This window comes from Lepus europaeus, chromosome 3 (assembly GCF_033115175.1).
Source record: "Lepus europaeus isolate LE1 chromosome 3, mLepTim1.pri, whole genome shotgun sequence".
Classification (NCBI taxonomy): domain Eukaryota; kingdom Metazoa; phylum Chordata; class Mammalia; order Lagomorpha; family Leporidae; genus Lepus; species Lepus europaeus.
Window position 1 is genome coordinate 18,510,592 of NC_084829.1, and position 14,975 is coordinate 18,525,566.

General features: G+C 46.8%; 1 protein-coding gene across 6 annotated transcripts in view; it reads left to right on the forward strand.

Moving 5' to 3' along the window:
- The window catches only part of GPLD1 (glycosylphosphatidylinositol specific phospholipase D1), a 62,437-nt gene that overhangs the window by 33,627 nt on the left and 13,835 nt on the right, over positions 1-14,975 (forward strand). For 5 of the 6 annotated variants that reach the window (XM_062185270.1, XM_062185278.1, XM_062185274.1 and 2 more), the window contains exons 12-16: positions 3,608-3,673; positions 8,388-8,522; positions 8,717-8,837; positions 11,717-11,856; positions 13,622-13,808. In XM_062185270.1, coding sequence (XP_062041254.1) covers positions 3,608-3,673; positions 8,388-8,522; positions 8,717-8,837; positions 11,717-11,856; positions 13,622-13,808 — 649 coding nt within the window. The remainder of the gene's footprint in view (positions 1-3,607; positions 3,674-8,387; positions 8,523-8,716; positions 8,838-11,716; positions 11,857-13,621; positions 13,809-14,975) is intronic. The other variant, XM_062185282.1, reaches the window with a different exon arrangement.

The window sequence follows — 14,975 nt, forward strand, 5'->3', positions numbered from 1 at the left end:
AATAGAAACTCAGTCATCTTAGGAAAAAAAAAAAAAACACAGTTGCATTGGCTGATGCCTGATGTGTCATGTTTTAGGGACAGAGAAAATATTGCAAAATGAGTGGCTTGTGGGAAATGGCTCAGCCAGGAGGCACTTGGCCTCCATAACAGGTGTCCCATCTGCTTCCTGGGGAGAACCCAGGTGGGGCTGGGTGTAGCTTTTCTGTCCCAAGTAGTTCCATGCTGCAGGCAAGGTTCCTGGGGTAGTTCCTCTGCCTGCCTCTGGACTGACTCCTCAGAGTTCAAAGGCTTCAAAGATGCTTCATATGACATGGAAAAGACAGGAGCAAACGGAAACCCAGCTAAAGCTGCCCCCACAGTCTAAAATAAGGTAGGAAGTGGGTGCACTTGGAAGGCTAAGCCTGCTGTGGGAATCTGGCATCCATCCCAGAAGGGTCAGCAGCCTCCCCTCCAGGCCCCTCTTTCCTCCTTCTCGGTGAGCTCAGGGCAGTAGTCACCTGGAGGCCCTGACCTAGGGCTGGAAAAGAGGGCAGGCTGGGCTCGCCCCCACTCCCAGCCACAGTAGGTTCCCATGCTGTCACAGAATGACTGGACTGTGTGTCTGAGGGAGCTGAGGTGCCTCTGAGAACCCATTTCCAGCCATTCTCTCATGCATGCACCATCCGACACTGCGTTGTTGAACAATGTTGGAGATGGGGTTAGATAAGAAGCATTGCAGGCAGTACCTCGCACAGGAATGGCTAGAGAGGGAAGCTGAGACCACAGAGCCCTGAGACAAAAAGAGGCCACGTGTGCCTGAGAGGTTGCACCAAGTCAGGGTCCTGGGTGCTTGGGTATTGCTGGAGTGGCCTGCAGAATACACCTGAGAACACTACACACTGGGTGGAGCTCCTTTGCCTGTATTCAATTAATATTAACCTTAATTATATATTGAAACAAAATTCCCTTTGGTAAGTTTGAGTTTTGCTTGGTACATAGTAAACTTGTTTTTACGACTCAGTGATTCACAATTTAGTAGGGGGAAACAAACTTGAGCATCCTTTTTAATATGGAAAAATTAGGGGTACATGAAAAAGTTCCTGAAAAAATGGAAAAGATAGGTTTGGGGTAGACACTTGGCTGAATGATTAAGCTATTGTTTAGGACATCGGAGTCCTACATTGAAGTACCCGGATTTGATTCCTGTGTCTGACTCCACACTCCAGCTTCCTGCTAATGCAAACCCTGGGAGGCAGTGGTGATGGCCCAAGTGATTGGGTTCCTACAACCAGCTTGGAAGACCTGAATCAAATTCCTAATTCTGGCCCCCGGCTGTTGCAGGCATTTGGGGAGCAAACCAGTAGTTGGGAGCATGTTCTTTCTCTCTCTCTCCACCTGTCAAATAAATGCGTAAAAATCTGTTTCTAAATTTAATAATTTATAAATGTATACATAAACATTTTCTAAGTTTTGCTACAAAAATTTGGAAATCCATGCACAGTTTTTTCATACTATGAAATTTCTGTGAGCTTTTTGAGGACACTGCATAAACTTCAAGTCAGTTTCCAAGCCCTCTGGTAGTTGTGGGTGTCCAGGTATCTGCTAGCGTGGTTGTGGAGTGGAAAGGCTTTGAAATATGAGAGCCCTGCCACTCAATGACTGAGTTATCTGAAGCAAGTTGTTAACCCTCCCTAAGTCTTCATTCCTCATCTGTAAAAAGGGTAATGATTCTGTCTTTACTATAGGGTTGTTTTGAGAGTAAATAAGATCAAACCACTCTTGTAAAGGCTTTGTCATGTAGTCGGCACTTAAGGAATGTTGAATACTAGTAGTATAATTATTAGATATCAGGTAAGCTTACATTGGAAGAATTTGTGGCAAAAGGCTATGTTACTGTGAGTGACCAGCGTTTATGTGTTTGTCATCCACATGTACTGATCCTCCAGCTGGAAAACCTTTTTAGGTCTGTGTTTTTGGTTCGTCCTGCAAACCAAAGCTCAGGATAGGTGTGCAGCTGGCTCTTGTTCCTTCACATCATTTTTTCCTAATTAAAGAATGTTCCTTGTCTCTTGACCTCTGTCCTAATTTACCAAGGCGTAAAATTGCATGAATTGGCTGCTTGTTTTCACATAGATACAAAGAAAACTTATCAGAATTTGTGAAAATTTACAGGAAATTTGGAGAAAATTCCAAAGAGAATACAGATTTATGAAACAGAAAGTTACAAATACTTTGTAAAAATGTTTATTTTTATTTTTTAAAGATTTATTAATTTATTTGAAAGTCAGAGTTAAACAGAGAGGAGAGGCAGAGAGAGAGAGAGAGAGAGAGAGAGAGAGAGAGAGAGAGAGAGAGGTCTCCCATCCACTGGTTCACTCCCCAATTGGCCGCAACGGCCGGAGCTGCGCCGATCTGGAGCCAGGGGCTTCTTCCAGGTCTCCCACATGGGTGCAGAGTCCCAAGGACTTGGCCCATCTTCTACTGCTTTCCCAGGCCAGAGCAGAGAGCTGGATTAGAAGTAGAGCAGCCAGGACTCGAACCGGTCTCCATATGGGATGCCAGTGCTTCGGGCCATGGTGTTAACACACTGCGCCACAGCACTGGCCCCTATTTACTTTGATTTTACTTGAAAGGCGGTAGGTAAGGGAAGGATGGAGGGAAGGAGGAAGAGAGCAAATGAACATCTTCCATCCAGTGGTTCACTACCCACATGTTTGCAACAGCTGGACTTGGGCCAGGCTGAAGCCAGCAACTCCATCTGGGTCTCCCCTGTGGGTGGCAGGGACTCAAGTACTTGAACCTTCACCTACTACCTCCCAGGTGCGTTAGCAGGAAGGTAATTGGTAAGTATAAATATTTTTTTAAAAACAGGAATTTTGCTACTTACTAACAAGTTATTTTCCAAAGCTGATTCTGTCACTTAGAAATGCTGGTGTGGTTTCATAGAGGAACAGTGAGTGGTGATAGTTCTGTCACTAGAGACAGCTCTGCTCATCACAGCACGTGTCTACAGGTGCAGCATTAAACTGAAGCCGCGCTTGAATTTGGTTAGGAAGAGGGTTCAGAGGACCTTTCCCTCACCCGAGTGTTGTCCCCAGGAGAGACACCAGCAGGAAGTTTGGCCTAAGCGTCTTCCCACCTTTGCAGAATTCCCTCTTTGTCCCACATGTTTCATTTTACTCTCTCACCAGGGACCTCCAAACAGCTTCTTAAATGTAGCCCTCATCTCACAATTGTCCTCAGGCCAATTCCCCCTCCCTAAACGCTCTGCTCAGAGTCGGTGGAAGTCCTTATTGGAAAGCGTTCACCCCTAAAAAGGAGAAACTCCTACTGAACTACTGAATTCATGGGATTTTAAGGATGAAATTGAGAAATGCAGGCATACTTGGGTCTGAACAGGCACAGTTGTACACAAGGTGATGTGGTGAGGACCCAGTTTCTTGGACAGTCTCAGCAGACAGTAGGAGAGAGGCAGGCAGCAGGACTGCCTGTGCTCCTGTGACACTGTCCGTAAGCTCCTAGAAGGTCACTTGAGGCCTTTTGGAGGTAGGTGGAAGTGTACTCAGGTTCTCATTAAAATTCACACTTGAAGGCATGGAAATACCTAACTCATTGTGTTTCCCCAGGGGCTGCTCCCTTCCTGAGAATCCTCTGTTCATTGCATGTGGTGGCCAGCAAAACAATACCTTCAGGTAAGTGGATTCTGAAACTGTTCAAGGAAATACAATATCTCACCCAAGGGTGCCTACGGAAGTTGAGAGCGTGAGATCTGTAGCAGACAGGTGTAGGTTCCAATTCCAGCTGTGCCACTAGCAGCTGCGTGAATTTTAAACAATTCACTTGGATTTTTTGAGTCACAGCTCCCTCCTTCTGCAAAATGAAAAAAAAAATGACATTCCTTGAGTCAGAGTATATATGGATTACGTGCAATATGGAGATCAAGCAATTAGCATATGAGGGGACTTCAGAAATTTCATGGAAAATGCATAATACACACTGTCTCTACGTCTGTGACCCTAGCAGTGGATGCTGTCTCTCAAGGGAGCACATTCTATCCTTAATAAGCCTTTTTTCCAAACTCTCTTGGTACCTTTCCAGTTTCTTCATGTAGGCATTGATTGTTATGGACTACCTTCTTAACACTGCTTTTGCTGTATCCCATAGGTTTTGGTTTGATGTATTGTCATCTTCATTTGTTACCAGATATGTTTTGATTTCTCTTGATTTCTTCTATGACCCATTGCTCATTCAGGAGCATGTTGTTCAGTCTCCATGTCTTTACGTATGTTCTAGAGAATTTTGAGTTGTTGATTTCTAGCTTTATACCATTGTGGTCAGAGAAAGTACATGGAATGATTTTGATTTTTTTCAGTTTGCTGAGACTTGCTTTGTGGCCTAGCATATGATCTATCCTAGAAAAAGTTCCATGCACTAATGAGAAGAATGTATATTCTACCCCTGTGGGGTGAAAGTTTCTATACATCTCGGCTCCATTTGGTTTTTAGTGTCTGTTGTTTCCTTGCTGATTTTCTCTCTGGTTTGATCTGTCCATTGCTGAAGTCCTCCATTACTACTGTATTGGAGTCTATGTCTCCCTTTAGGTCTACTAACTTTTTTAAAAAAGTAGCCAGATGCCCTGTAATTGGGGGCATATATGTTTATCATAGTCACATCTTCCTGTTGGTTTGATCTGTTAATCCACATAGTGTCCTCCTTTTTCTCTTAACAGTTATGTTAAAGTCTATTTGTCTGATATCAGGATGGCTACACCAGCGGTTTTGTTTATGGTTTCTGTTAGCATGGACTATCTTTCTCTAACCTTTCACTTTCAGTCTGCAGGTAGGTTTGTTGGTGAGATGTGCTTCTTGTAAGCAGCAAATACATGGGTCTTGTTTTTCAATCCATTCAGCCAAGCTGTACTTTTTAACTGGAGAATTGAGGCCATTTACATTCAAGGTGACTATTGATAAGTAATGACTTGGCCCTGCCATTTTATTTTTATAATCATTCCTATTGTTTACTTTGGATTTCTTTTGTACTTCTACTAGTGGTTTTTCTGCCTTCTCATCCTGTCATAATGGTGGCTATCTTTCTGTGTTTCTGTATGTAGCACATCCTTAAGCATCTTCTGTAGGGCTGGACAAGTGTTGACAAATTCTTTAATTTCTGTTTGTTATGGAGGGTCTTTATTTCACCTTCAACTCATAAATGTAAGATTTGTGGGTTGACTTTTTTTTCCTTTTTTTTTTTTTTTTTTTTAAGACGTAGACTATTTCTCACCATTCCCTTATAGCCTGTAGGGTTTCTGATGAGAAGTCAGCTGTGAGTCTAATTGATGATCCTCTGTGGCATTTTTCTTGTGGCCATTTTAGAATCTGTTTTGTGGAGAGATTGTCTACAATATGTCATGGTGAAGATCTTTTCTGGTCATGTCTGATAGGAGTTCTGTGTACTTCCTCTATTTGAACATCTGTTTCTTCAAATTGGGGAAGTTTTCTGTAATTATTTCACTAAATAGGCTTTCTATTCCCTTTTCTCTTTCCATTCCAGGCACTCCTAAGACCTGTATGTTTGAATTTTCTTTTTCTTTTTTTTTTTTTTTTTTTTTTTGTCTGCCTGAAAGACTTCCCAAGATTCATTTTCTAGTTCGGATATTCTTTCTTCTGCCTCATCAACTCTGCTGATGTGATTTTCCACTGCATTTTTTATTTGATCCATTGGATTCTTAATTTCTAAAATTTCATTTTTATTTCTTTATACTCTTGATTTCCTGGGAAACATTTTCATTCATGTCTTGTGTAGTTTTCTTTAGTTTGTGGATTAGCTTCTGATTTTTTTAAAACAATTCTATGATTAACTTTCTGAACTCCATTTCTGGCATTTTTATCTTTATCTTCGCATTCTAATATGGAAATGTTGTTGTGTTCCTCTGGGAAATTCATGGTGACTTCTCTATTGATTTTTGGTTCTTTTTTTTTTTTTTTTGCATTTTTTGGAGTTGTTTTTAAATTTTTTCTTCTGTTGACCTTTATTTTTGGGGGGCTATGCTTCTGTGGCTTCCTGTAATGTCTGCCTTTTTAATGAATACCAGGAGGTGTGTGGTGGGTGTGCCCTGGGGGCTCTAGGGTGGGGCCAGTTTCCAGGGTAAGGATTCCCAGCTATGCCCAGCAGTTTCTCATGTAGCCACCTAGGTCTCAAGGTCTCAGCACCTGAGGTTCCCCAGACACTGCTCTTGGCAGGAATTGCTCTGTTTCTGGTAGTTGTCCAGCCATTCCTGGTTGATCTCTGAGACAGTGGGGGCTGCGGGCTGTTCCCTCCATCCCTAACTCTGGATCACACACTATAGTCACTGGCTTAACACCTGCCAGCGCTATGTTCAGGCGCACCATCTCAGTGGGCTGTGTGTGCGTGCCTGCAGGCTTCCCTGTGTTGTCCTGATTTCAAATGGCATCTACCCTCTCTCTGCTGCATCCCAGGTTTTATTTTGGAGAGATTGGTTTGAATTGGCCGCCTCTCTGCCTTTCCACTTGGACTTCAGGTGACCGCCAGCAACTGCCGGCTCCCTGGGTTCTCAACTGGACTCTCACAGGTTCTAAACCCATGGATCGCTGCTGTCCATCCTGCCCACACCATCTCTGCCCCTCCTTCGCCACCCCACCGCCCCTAAAAAAAAATTGCAGCTGGCTCTGGCTATCCCTGGCTCCAGTTTTCAGAGTTCTTTGGGTGCAGGCCAGCATTCGCCACACTGGTTCAAGCTGGTTCCTCTCTTCCTGTGGACTTCCTGGGTGGTTTTCTCTTCTAATCTCCATGGAGTGGTTTTCTCTTCTAATCTCCATGGAGCGTATACCTCCGTTTCTCCTCCCTGTTTCTTCCTAGCCCTGCGAAGCGTGCTGCTCTCTAACCCACCGTTTTCCAATTAGTATTCTTACTCTTGGCGTTGTTGCACATAAACTCGATGAGACAGACTGGGGAAAAGCCCCATCTTGCAATTTCTCAGGAAGAAGGCAGACCTGACCCATACTCTTAACAGTTGGAGCCAGAACTGGCCACCAACCAGTCATTCACTTAACCGTACTGTTAGTATTGTCCATAAATATTTTTAGTGAAATAATACAAATAATAAGTTACCATGTGAGTCGTTAGGTGCCAGGATGTGGTTCAGGCCCTGTGAACCAGCAAAGACAAAGACAGCCCTGCTCTCTCTTGGGGCAGGTGCCCAGCTCGTGCTGGGCCCTGCACAACTGATGGTGGATATTGCTGAAGATTGGGGAGGAAAAGAACCAGAACCGTAACCCAGACACAGCAAAATCTCCCTGGACTGGCAATGGTTCAGCTGGAATATTTAAGGTTGAGCCAAGGTTAGGTTCTCAAAAGAAGGTAGTGCCAGGAGAGGCCCTAGGAAGACTGATCTTAGAGCTTCGCATCTTCACCATCAACAGAAAATGTGCAGAAAGGGTTCGGTCAGCCCTCGTTGTCTAATTTGAAATGGGTAAGTGCTGTTGGTTCTTGTTTTAAAGATTTATTTTATTTATTTGAAATATAGAGTTAGGGAGGAGAGAGAGATTTTCTATCTGCTGGTTTACTTTGCACGGCACTGCAACAGCCAGGGCTGGACCAAACTGGAGCCAGGAGCTTCTTCAGGTGTTCCACGAGGGTGCAGGGGCCTAAGCACTTAGACCATCTTCTACTGCTTTCCCAGGTTTATTAGCAAGGAGCTAGATCAGAACTGGAGCAGCCAGGACTGGAACCAGCACCCATATGGGAATGCCAGCATTGTAGCTGGTGGCTTTACCAGCCATGCCACAACGCCAGCCCCTCGTTTTGTTTTTAAACTGAACAGAACGTGCCAATAGCCTGCCCCTGCTAGTGCCTGCACAGGGCCTTGCGTTCCCTTCTATTACCCCCTTCTGGATCAGTGTGAGGTCTGACTGACTGCCCGAGGTATCTGCTGTGCAGGCTGGTTAGAATATCTGAATGTGAAAATGTCTGCCGTATAAATGATACCAGAATGTCTTTAAAGATAATTCAGTATGCCTGTACCAGTGGCCCTGACCTCCACCCCCAGCCGTGGACTTGTTGTGTGAAATGTTGCAGTCTCTAATGTTTTAGTAATCTGGAAGGAATTTGAGCCTTTTTTCCCTACCCCATGCAGTAGAACGTTGAGGCTGTAGAAAATGAAGATAGATTATCAGATAGAGTAGATTAGACATTTTAGGTGGATTAGATAGGTAATCTTTTAAACCTTGGAAGTATATTTACTAAAAGATTTTGTGGAGGCAGTTTTTCTGTAGTTTTTTGTGATACTGCTCCTTTAACCTTCAAATGTGAAAGTTTTATGATCTTGAGGCTGGCGCCAGCGTCTCCTGTTGGAGCACTGATTTGAGTCCTGTCTGCTCTCGCTTCCAGCCCAGCTCCCTGCTATTGCACCTGGAGAAACAGTGGAGGATGTGCCAAGTGCTCGGGGCCTTGTCATCCACCTGGGAGATCTGGAGGGAATTCCAGGATCCTGGCCCAGCCCTGGCCATTGTGGCCATTTAGGAAGTAAACCAACAGTTGGAAAATCTTTCTGCCTCTCCCTCTCTGTGTCTCATCTACCTTTCAAATAAATCTTAAAAAGGGATTTTTTAATGGCCCTTTAACTTGTGACTAGCTTGACTCTATTTTTGAATTTAGTTATTCAAGGGATTAGTTAATTGCCCAGTCTTAACCATCTTCTTCCTCTCTTTCTCCAACAGTTCAAAAGCTGTGAAAAACAATTTCCATAGGAATTTGACTCCATCCGCAACTAAAGATATCAGAAGGAACATCAACTATACTGAACGAGGAGTGTTCTTTAGCGTGGACTCCTGGACTCCGGTGAGAATTTTCTGCTTGGAGCAGAGGGAGGACACCTCGTTTCTTGTGACATCCTGTTTTGCAGCGACCCTGTGTATTCAGTTGCTCATGGAAAGTTGCCTGTGGCTGTGCCAGGCCAGCAAGTACCCTGGCCTCCTGTTGTGGCTTATTTCAGAGTCGCCCTGAGTCTTGAGTTCAGACCTCATTGCCTCTGGCAGGTCTGTTGGAGCCCTGGGTGGCTCTGGGCACTGAGCCAGCCCTACTTTGGCCTTGCCTCAAGTAGTGTCAGCACCATTGAAGGTTCACTGTATATAGCCCCGGGCTAAGGGATGCCACTGCAAGCAAAATTTATCCCTGGGATCATCTGGAGTGAAGACAGTGCACTGGGGGATATAAAGCGAAAGAGAAATGGACCCCAACCTTTAGAACACTTAAGTAGGGGATGACAAATACAGAAATAACCATTGTGTGGGTAGAGTCTAATAAATACGATGGTGGAATGGATAAGGAGAACCTTTTTGCCTTGGAGACTATCAGAGTGGGCTTTGTGAAGGAGGTGGTGTTTGAGTTTGACCAAGAGCAGTAGATAGCATTCGATCAGTGAGGGAATGCATTTCTGGTAGTGAGTTGGGAAAGTTTCAGGATGTTTGAGTAGTTTTGTTGGCTTGGAACACAAGACTGGGGATCTATGGAACCAAGAACAACTTGGGAAGGGTAAATGGGCACTGGGTTAAGTCAGGCTCTTAAAATCAGAAGGGTTCAGATCACACAGTGGTGACATCTGTAAGGGTGCACAAGAGTCTACGCAGGACCAGCTTCAGGGGCCCCGCACTTGGTTTAATGCTCTGTCATCACTGGCTTAAAATCCTTACCATTGGAGCAGAGGGCTCTTTATTTATGTCTTGTACTGGGATCCCCAAATTACGTTGCTGATCCTTGACCTGGAAACCTCCATCAAAGCACCTGCTGGTGTCTTACTATATTTAGATTTGTCTCCTTTATGAAAGATTGAGTTCTGTAGGGAGGGACCTCATATTCTCAATACCTGCCTTGGTATCTGGGTCAGTGAGCGAGCTAGAACTAAGCTCTGGGCTGTACAATCTGTTTGCAGCCTGCCTGTAGCAGTAGTGGGGGAGGAGCAACAGTCTCGGGTCCTGTGCTACCCCCTGGCCTGGGCTCACCCAGCCACCTCGTGGCTCTGAGCTGATCCACCCTGCTTTGGGGCAGGCCTGGGAAGTTGTATGGTCTTGGGTCACCCTTGGGTAGATGTAGAGTTGCATCCCTGAGACTTGGGTGGATTCAGTGCTGCCAGCCTGCTTAGGGTCACTCCAGCCTGCACATGTGTCTCTGCAGTAAGCACGTTAAGGACATTGAGCATCCCGGGGAGAGGGGGAGGGCTGGTTGTCACGCACGTTAAGGACATTGAGCATCCCGGGGAGAGGGGGAGGGCTGGTTGTCACCCACATTCTTCAGCGTACAGCTCCCAGCATCCTGCAGGTGATTTCTCATGCCCGCCTGGCTTTTGGAGGCTTGAAGCAGCTTGGTGTGGTTTGGAGGGCTTTTTTTTTTTTTTTTTTGACAGGCAGAGTAGACAGTCAGAGAGAAAGTTGTCTTTTTCTGTTGGTTCACCCCCCAACAGTTGCTGCAGCTGGTACGCTGCGGCCAGTGCATCGTGCTGATCCGAAGCCAGGAGCCAGGTGCTTCTCCTGGTGTCCCATGCGGGTGCAGGGCCCAAGCACTTGGGCCATCCTCCACTGCACTCCCGGGCCACAACAGAGAGCTGGCCTGGAAGAGGGGCAACCGGGACAGAATCTGGTGCCCCGACCGGGACTAGAACCCGGTGTGCCAGCACCGCAGGCGGAGGATTAGCCTAGTGAGCCGCGGCACCGGCTGGTGGGCATTTTTGACAACCTAGTGTTTTCTAGCTCATTTGTTTGGAAAAATAAAAGGTTTATATACACGAGTACAATGATTGTCACAAATTGAACGAACAGCATTGTCTTTTCTAAAAGTTCAGTCTGTACAAATAGTTTTGCTTGATTAGGTTCTGCAAATCGGTACAGCCCATCCTAACCTAGGAGGTTTGAAGTAAGACCCAGCTAACTCTCTAAAGCAGTTTTTAAAAAGATTTATTTTGAAAGGTCACCAAAAAACACACCCAACACGGAGTTAAGGGAAAGGCTTCTCACTGGGTGGGGGAAACTGGACAGGCCAGAGGGAGAGGGCATGAGAGCACGCCCTGTTAGTCTTGCAGGGGATAGGGAAGTAGAAGCAGCGAATCCTGTTAGGGTGGGGGTGGAGCTGACACTTGTGATTGGACCATTTGGTCACCTGACTCCTAGGCAGCCAGGCTGGGCCTTAGGACTGAAGCTTACTGTGCAAGGTGGCGGCAGGGGCTAGAGCCTAAGATGGAGCCACAGATAAGAAGCTCCATTTCACTACCACTTATTTTATTTGAAAGAGTTACAGTGAGACAGGGAGAGACAAGAGAGATCTTCCATCTGTTGGTTCACGTTCCCATTGGCCTCATCAACCAGAGCTGGGCCAGGCTGAAACCCGAAGCCAGCCTGGTCTTCCATGTGGGTGCAGGGGCCCAAGCACTTGGGCCATCCTCCGCTGCTTTTCTCAGACACATTAGCAGAGAGCTGGATCAGAAATGGAGCAGCCAGGACTGGAACCAGCGCCTATATGGGATGCTGGCGCCACAGGCAGCAGCTTTACCAGATCTGCCACAGTGCTGGCCCCTACTGAGCCATTCTTGACTCCCTGGGGTGCATCCCTCTTGGGGTGCTGCTTGGCCTTTTGATGTGCTGTTGAATTCTGCTTGGGGATTTTTACATCTCTGCTCATCAGGGATAATGGCCTGTGGTTTTCCTGTTGAAATGAATCTCCTTTTTCAGGATTCCTTATCATTCGCATACCAAGCTTTGGAGGAGAACATTCGGACCATGTTGACGGGCAGCTCTCAGGAGCCGCTGAAGCACATCACCAGCCCCTTAGCATCTTACTACCTGTCACTGCCCTATGCGAGGCTGGGTTGGTATGTGTGAGTGTGTCTCACTTGTTGTTGTGTCTATGTGTGTTACTCTCATTCAGTCATTCAGCATATTTATTTGTTTGAAAGTCAGAGTTACAGATAGAAGGAGAGGCACAGAGACTTCCATCCACTGGTTCACTCCCCCAATTGGCTGCAAAAGCCAGATCTGAGCTGATCCAAAGCCAGGAGCTTCCTCCAGCTCTCCCATGTGGATGCAGGGGTCGGAAGACTTGGGCCATCTTCTACTGCTTTCCCAGGCCATAGCAGAGAGCCGGATTGGAAGTGGAGCAGCCAGGACTTGAACCAGTGCCCATATGGGATGCTGGCACTGCAGGTGGCAGCTTTACCCGCTGCGCCACAGTGCCGGCCCTTCATTCAGCATATTTTAAACAGTGCCTATCAGCACCCGATTTCCCAGTCAGTTCACCATCAACAGAAGCATTAGTGGCAAGTTATTATACGGGTGAAAGGATCTCCTTAAAGTTGGTCAAATATGCTTCACAGGCAAGATTTCACTTGGACAGCAGGAAAGCCTTATAGGATATTTGTAAAGCTCAAATGTACTTGGAACTCTATTGCCACAGTGGTTTGTGGTTTTTTTTTTTTTTTTTTTTTTTTTTTTCAGTTTAATGACCTTAGAAAAATTTAATCAGATAGTTACTTTAGTGGTTTGGATATTGTAACTTGACATGGTAAAAGCTGGTACCCCATGGTAAAAGCCATGCTACCCCAGGATAACTTTACAAATAGAACGTTCGAGCCCAAAGATGTGCAAGTGACTGTTTTCGGGGGATTTTTGCTGAAACCAGGCTTCTTGAATCCCATTTCCTCCCAGCAAACAGCTGACCGAATCTTTCCTTTTTAAGCCACTCATGCATTCAGCTCCAGCCCAGGCTGCGGGAGGCAAATGTTCCCTCCGCACCATTCACTCCCTTGGGACTGGCAGCTCCTCTTGACTGCCTTCCTGGGCTGGCAGCTGTACCAGGACAGCCTGCCAGGGCCTCTGCCACCTGGCGCCAAGCCTCAGGGGTGCAGAGAGCAGCTGCTGCTCTGTTGGGGGGTCTGCCCCACCTTCCCGGCACCCCAGCTTTTAGAAACCACACCTCCCTTTCGCTGTCTCCTGAATATGTTCCTGGTGCGGCTGGATGCACTAGAATAAACAGATGTCTTTGGGCCATGCCAGCCCCAGTAGTGGCATGTGAACCGTGGACCGTGTTTACCCAGATTTGTAACGGGTGGGTCATGGGCCCTCATTTAGGGGACACTCGCTAAATATGTTGGACGCTTGACTTGGTCCAAAACAAGGCACCTCTGTGCGATGGTAGGAATAAACAGGGTATGTGACACGAGCGGTCTCTGATGGGTAGCAAATTGAAATGGTTTGAGCAGATCAGAAAGTAGCCCGTGCCCTCTCCTGGAGGCCTTGGCTGGGCGCAGTTATCCTGTCTGTCCTGAGGCACGGCCTGGGTTGTGCTTCGGCTGCACTGGGAGTCGCATGGAGTACTTCATGCCCTGTGAGACCACTTCTCAGCTGCTCTTGTTCTGTGGCACAGGAATGCCCACGGGCCTTGATTCACCCATTTTTGTTTTGTCTTCCCCTCGGAGAGTGAGGCCATGAACCGCACAAACAATACAGGCTCAGAGGGAACAGTCAGTGGTGGTAAAGTGAGAGGTGGTGAAGACTCTGGATTCTAGAAAGGAAAAAAGCAAGAAGTATAGCTCATAGTGCTCACTGGCTGCTGGAGTGGGTTCTCTCCTCTCCCCCAAGGACAATGGTCTCTGCTGACCTCAACCAGGATGGATACGGTGACCTCGCGGTGGGTGCCCCAGGCTACAGCCACACTGGCCACATCCAGATTGGGCGTGTGTACCTCCTCTATGGCACCGACCTGGGCCTGCCCCCCATTGACCTGGACCTGGACAAGGATGCCCACGTGACCCTGGAGGGCTCCCAGGTGAGACAGCCTCTCGTATTCTCTCTGCTGGGGCTCAGGAAGCCCCTGCCCACATGTCTTGGCAGATTCTCCAGGCTGAACAGGCGCCAGCAATAGGAACAGTCACAGTAGCTAACAGCTGGTAGCCCACATGGGTGTGCACTGTTCATTTGAAAAATCCTCATGTCATTGACTTCGTCCCACCACTAACTGCGTGTTCAGTCTGAGGTCTTCCATAGACAAACGTGCTGTTGAGGACTGCGTCGAGTAGTCAGTTGGGTTGTGATTTCTTGATAATACAAGACCTCTTATTCTTGCTTTGTAAACATCTTGGATTCACAGAAAACTTGTAAAGGAAGCACAAAGAGTTCTCAGTACCCGTCACCTAGTTGTCCCTACGTTAATATCTTAGAGAATTATGGTATACTTGTCCAAAGTGGGGGAAGATACCAGTTTTTTTCACTAGTAATGCAGCTGCAGACTTTGTGCAGATTTCATTCCTTCGTTTTAAGTGGCTATGCATCACCGGGGAAATCCACAGTGACTGTACAAGCATTCCTTGTGGGACCGGAGCACTGATTCCTATTGGGAATATTAGGGTCCCAGAAGGCTTTCCAGACATCAGAGGCAATGGTCCTTAAGAACAGCAGGGAAGGGCTGTGAGCATGGGGTTCTTGTGGTGACACTTGTCAGACACTGCACGGTGTGGGTGTGAGCCACCCCTAGAAGGAACCCCGGACTGGGTTTAGATTGTGGTTCTTGTCTCACGCAAGCCACTTGAGCTTTCGCTGTGAAGTTAATGCTATAGCAAAGGATAACATCTTTTCAAAACAAGTACAGTGTTGCATATTCTAGCATAGGCTGTGTAAATGGGGAGTGACCATCATTGTGGGGTCCCCCAGTCTCAGGGGCTGTCCCTTTTTCTAGAGCATTCCATACACCCTTTCCTCTTCTTGGTCTCCACAAAGCTGTTCATACCGAACCATTGGGTGGATCTAGTCCTCAGGATTCGCTCAGATGGGAATGTGAGAGGCAGCTGCTTCCTGAGGATGCTAACCTTGGGCAAGGAGGGAGGTGGCTCTGGGCCCTCCTCCTCCAGTGGCCTGGAAGATGGCCGGGTTCAGGTGTGGATGAGAGGGGCGCCCTTTGTTCCAGCCCTGGGCTGTGAGCTCCCTCAAGGAGTGTCTG